Here is a 4,293-nt window from a genome sequence, read left to right on the forward strand (position 1 = left end):
GTACCGATGGTAGTATACTTTCCCACTCCACACGGGAGATAGTCATAGTGATTTTCGGTTCTGTGTCGAGGGTCGTCGAGATAACCTTCCGGTTGATCGATGGATACGACCGGATCTTGAGGTCAATTTACGAATGTCAACTCAGGAAGCTGGCGTGGCCTCCGGAGAGTGTGAAGAGGCTAAGAGCCCGCCGTTGGAGGGTGGCATGAAGATTCTGAACAACCATTTCATAGTTGCCCCATGTATTATTCCAGTCATGAGGTGGCCTTTGGATGTCAGACACAAGGTGTGAGTCCATTGAAGAATGATCAGGGGGGGAGACCATGGTGAACTAGCATAGCAGAGAGAAGAGGAGGGGAGGGGGAGGGAGGATGGGAGAAGGGAGGAGAGGATAGGATTCGATGAGTGTAGGAGGGAGTAGGAGGAAAGGGAGTTGTAGAGTACTGGCGTTCGCAAGTGAACTGGGTATTGCACACCATCCATGAGTTGATATTGATATACATCGAGTTTCATCATTTCTTTGTTTGCTTCTCAACTGACATTAGCACGAGCAGCACTTCAAGCAGCTGCAGTATGAAGGTCATCGCCGCAGTTCTGCTCTCTCCGCTGCTGATTGCAGGCTGCGAGGCGTATGTTGGTGCCTTCTCCCACCAGCTGTTGCTGCGTCCAATCGCTCCACTGAGCCGCTCGTCCGGAGCAAGGTTCCATGCTGGAGCTTCCCAGCCTCGATCGCTCTCCAGCAGGAGACTCCGGATGTCTGCGACAGAGGGCACGGGGACGATCTTGAAGCTTGACACGGACCTGACGGGGGCATGGTCCAAGGAGGGTCAGAGGAGTAAGGACTGGTTCGACCAGCAGGAGGCGGAGAGGCAGAGCAAAGTGCAGAGTGTACGCGCTTCGCAGATCCTTGTGAGCACGATGGAGATGGGGAATGCGATCTTGGAGCAGTTCAGGAACGGCGCAGACTTTGAGGAGCTGGCGAAGCAGATCTCAGCCTGCGAGAGCACGAGGAAGGAGGGAGGAAACATCGGGTGGATGAATGCACAGGATGATTTCTTGGATGAGGTTGTTCCGAAAGCAGTGCGGGAGGCTGTGCTGAAGAAGAAGCCGGGCGATGTTCTTCTTATGGAGTCAGAGCGGGGTGTACATCTCATCAAGGTGTGTGCAGCAAGAGTGTAGTAGACATGGAGCTAGTGATCGGATGAAATGCTTTTTGTTGGTGCTTGTTCTTGTTGGGTGCTGGTGTGATGGTTTGTAGAGCGTGATGTTGAGTTATGATGTGGACCTTGTGGGAGGACAGGGCGATCATGTAGAGATGAGTCATCGCGTCATTGTTGTGTCACGTTCTCTGCTTGATCAAGGTCGGCTAACGGCAATGTTTTAATCAGATTGAAGATGTCATGTACGATCTGAAGAGATTGTCCTTTCCAAGAGCTCGACCTTACTGTAATGATCTTATTCTTCCCTTCCTCTCCTCTCCTTCTCTCCTCTCCTCTCCTCTCCTCTCCTCTCCTCTCCTCTCCTCTCCTCTCCTTCTCTCTTTCCTTCTCTCTTCTCCTCTCCTCTCTTCCCTCCTCTCTTCCCTTCCCTTAACATCTCCGGCTCAAGTTTTCTTTGCCCTCCTCTCTCCTTCTCTCCCATCTTGTCCGCTCCTGTCCTATTTCCCTTCTCTGTTATCCTCTGCCACACAACGATAACATCTCATGGATCAGCACCGGACGGCAGTGCGTATATGAGGCCGTTGAAGGAGCTCATGAACGAAGTGAGAATGTCTTGAAATCTCTTGCCTGTTTGACTTGTCGCCTCCCTAAATGTCTTGTCTTGTTTGAAAAACGTGTGTGCTGTTTCAAATTTTTCTTTGTTGATTCAAACTATTGGGTGTTCTTTTAGACTTTTGATTCTCACGATTTCTTCAATTTTGTTCTCTGTCGCCCATTGCATGGCCCTCTTTCTTTGTTCTTGTTTTTCCACATCTCCTCCTCACATGTACACTTGTCAACAATATTTATCCCTGCCTCTGTGTTATCAGTTCGTTTTTTTTGTCTCTTACCATCTTTCTTTCTCACTCTTCCCTCATCAGAAACCAGATACGATCTTGACATACTCCATCGAGACCATGGGATGTCAGATGAATTCTGTAAGTTCTTTTCTCATCCTCTTTACCTACAAACATCTTTCATATATCGACTTGTCCACAAGTCTCTGCAACCTCTTACGTTCCTCCCCCCCCTCCTGTTTGTAATATTTGTTCATGATCCGTACTCCCCCTTCACTCCTCCTTTCTGTTCTCTTCTTCTCTTCCCCTCTCCTCTCCACTTGTTCTCCTTCCCTCTACTTCCTTCTCCCTTCTTCCTGCTCCACCTAGCCCTTTCCCTCCCCTCCTTCCTCTTCACCCTTCTCCCCTTCTTCCTCCTCCCCCCTCTCCTCCCTCTCCCTTCCTCACGACTCCTGCAGGCTGACAGCGAACGAATGGCTGGTCAGCTAGAGGCCATGGGCATGGCGAAGGTGGAGGATCCGTCCAAGGCCAACGTCGTCATCTACAACACTTGCTCCATCCGAGATCACGCGGAGCAGAAGGTCTACTCCTACATCGGCCCGCAGGCAGACAGGAAGAGGAACGGAGAGAACGTGGCCCTCATCGTTGCTGGGTGCGTCGCGCAGCAGGAGGGAGAGAAGCTGCTGCGGCGGGTCCCTGAGCTTGACATGGTCATGGGCCCGCAGTACGCCAACAGGATCGGCGACCTGCTGGAGGACGTGGTGAACGGGAACCAAGTGGTGGCGACGGAGGCGGCCCCGATGATGGAGGACTCAACAAGGCCAAGGAGAGAGTCGGAGGTCACGGCCTGGGTGAACGTGATCTACGGGTGCAACGAGCGATGCACTTACTGCGTCGTGCCGACGACGAGAGGGGTGGAGCAGAGCAGACCCAAGGAGAGCATCAGGAAGGAGATGGAGGAGCTGGGGAGGAAGGGATATAGAGAGGTCACCCTGCTAGGGCAGAACATCGACGCGTGGGGAAGGGACATGGAGCCGAAGCAGAGGTTCAGTGAGCTGCTCGAGGAGGCGGCGACGGTGGAGCAGGTAGAGAGAATCAGGTTCGTGACATCGCATCCTCGGTACATGTCCTTGAGCGTCGTGGAGACGGTGGCGAAGCATGCGAAGCTGTGCAAGTGCTTCCACATCCCCTTCCAGTCAGGAGACGATGAGGTCCTGAGGAGGATGGGTAGGGGGCATACGATCGAGCAGTACCTCAAGATCGTCAAGAGGATACGCGAGCTGTGCCCAGACGCGGCCATCACGGCCGACTGCATCGTTGGGTTCCCTGGGGAGACGGAGGAGCAGTTTGAGAACAGCCTGAGGCTGATGGAGGAGGTGAAGTTCGACGTGGTGAATACTGCAGCGTACAGGTGAGGAGGAGAGGAGAGGAGAGGAGAGGAGAGGAGAGGAGAGAAGGATAGGAGAGGAGAGGAGAGAAGGAGAGGAGAGGAGAGGGAAGGAGAGGAGAGGAGAGGGAAGGAGAGGAGAGGAGAGGCGAGGAGAGGAGAGGAGAGAAGGAGAGGAGAGGAGAAGCTGGAGGAGGAGGGGCGGAGAGGGGGGAGAAGGAAAGGATGCAGTGGAAAAGAGAGAAGATGGTCAAAAAGGGGAGGGAGGAAAAAGGAGGAGGGGGAGAGAGGACTGGAGATATGCTGGCTAAACAGAAGCAGGGAGCGGATGGGAAAAGGGAGGGGGCATGAGTAGGGGCAGCAGCAGCAGCAGCAGCAGCAGCAGCAGCAGCAGCAGCAGCAGCAGCAGCAGCAGCAGCAGCAGCAGCAGCAGCAGCAGCAGCAGCAGCAGCAGCAGCAGGAAGAGTAGCAGGAGGAGGAGTTCCATGGTTTTATCTTTTTTCTCATGTTCTTGTCAGCCCAAGACCCAACACACCTGCTGCTACCTGGGATAATCAGATCCCAGAGGAGGTCAAGTCAGTGAGGTAAGAAGCGGGGAGGCTGAGCAGAGGAGGAAGAGAGAGGAGAGGAGAGGGAGAGAGGAAGAGAGAAGAGAGGAGAGGAAGGAGAGAGAGGAGGGAACGAGGATGTTCACTGTCTTGTTTAGGTTGCAAAAGATCAACGAGTTGGGCAAGCAACATGCATATGAGCGATCTCAAAGGTAAATCATCAACATCATCACCACCGTCCTTCTCCTCTCCCTCCTCCTTGCCAACTCCTCGTCCTCGTCCTCGTCCTCCTCGTCCTCGTCCTCGTCCTCGTCCTCGTCTTCCTCGTCCTCGTCCTCCCCCCCACCCTCCCTCCTCTCGTC

General features: G+C 53.7%; 2 protein-coding genes across 2 annotated transcripts in view; both read left to right on the forward strand.

The window, feature by feature from the left end:
• Positions 1 to 552: 552 nt before the first annotated feature.
• GUITHDRAFT_154389 (hypothetical protein) lies at positions 553 to 1,077 on the forward strand (the record flags this gene model as incomplete). The annotated part of the gene is made up of 1 exon (XM_005826515.1): positions 553 to 1,077. A coding segment is annotated over exon 1 (466 nt), but the record flags the coding sequence as incomplete, so codon positions are not given.
• Positions 1,078 to 2,107: 1,030 nt separating this feature from the next.
• GUITHDRAFT_96633 (hypothetical protein) overlaps positions 2,108 to 4,293 on the forward strand; it is a 3,337-nt gene continuing 1,151 nt past the window's right edge. Inside the window, exons 1-4 of the mRNA XM_005826516.1 lie at positions 2,108 to 2,137; positions 2,455 to 3,407; positions 3,902 to 3,967; positions 4,090 to 4,143. Coding sequence (XP_005826573.1) covers positions 2,117 to 2,137; positions 2,455 to 3,407; positions 3,902 to 3,967; positions 4,090 to 4,143 — 1,094 coding nt within the window. The 5' untranslated portion in view covers positions 2,108 to 2,116. The remainder of the gene's footprint in view (positions 2,138 to 2,454; positions 3,408 to 3,901; positions 3,968 to 4,089; positions 4,144 to 4,293) is intronic.

The sequence above is a fragment of the Guillardia theta genome (assembly GCF_000315625.1).
Source record: "Guillardia theta CCMP2712 unplaced genomic scaffold GUITHscaffold_74, whole genome shotgun sequence".
NCBI classification, from domain to species: Eukaryota; class Cryptophyceae; order Pyrenomonadales; family Geminigeraceae; genus Guillardia; species Guillardia theta.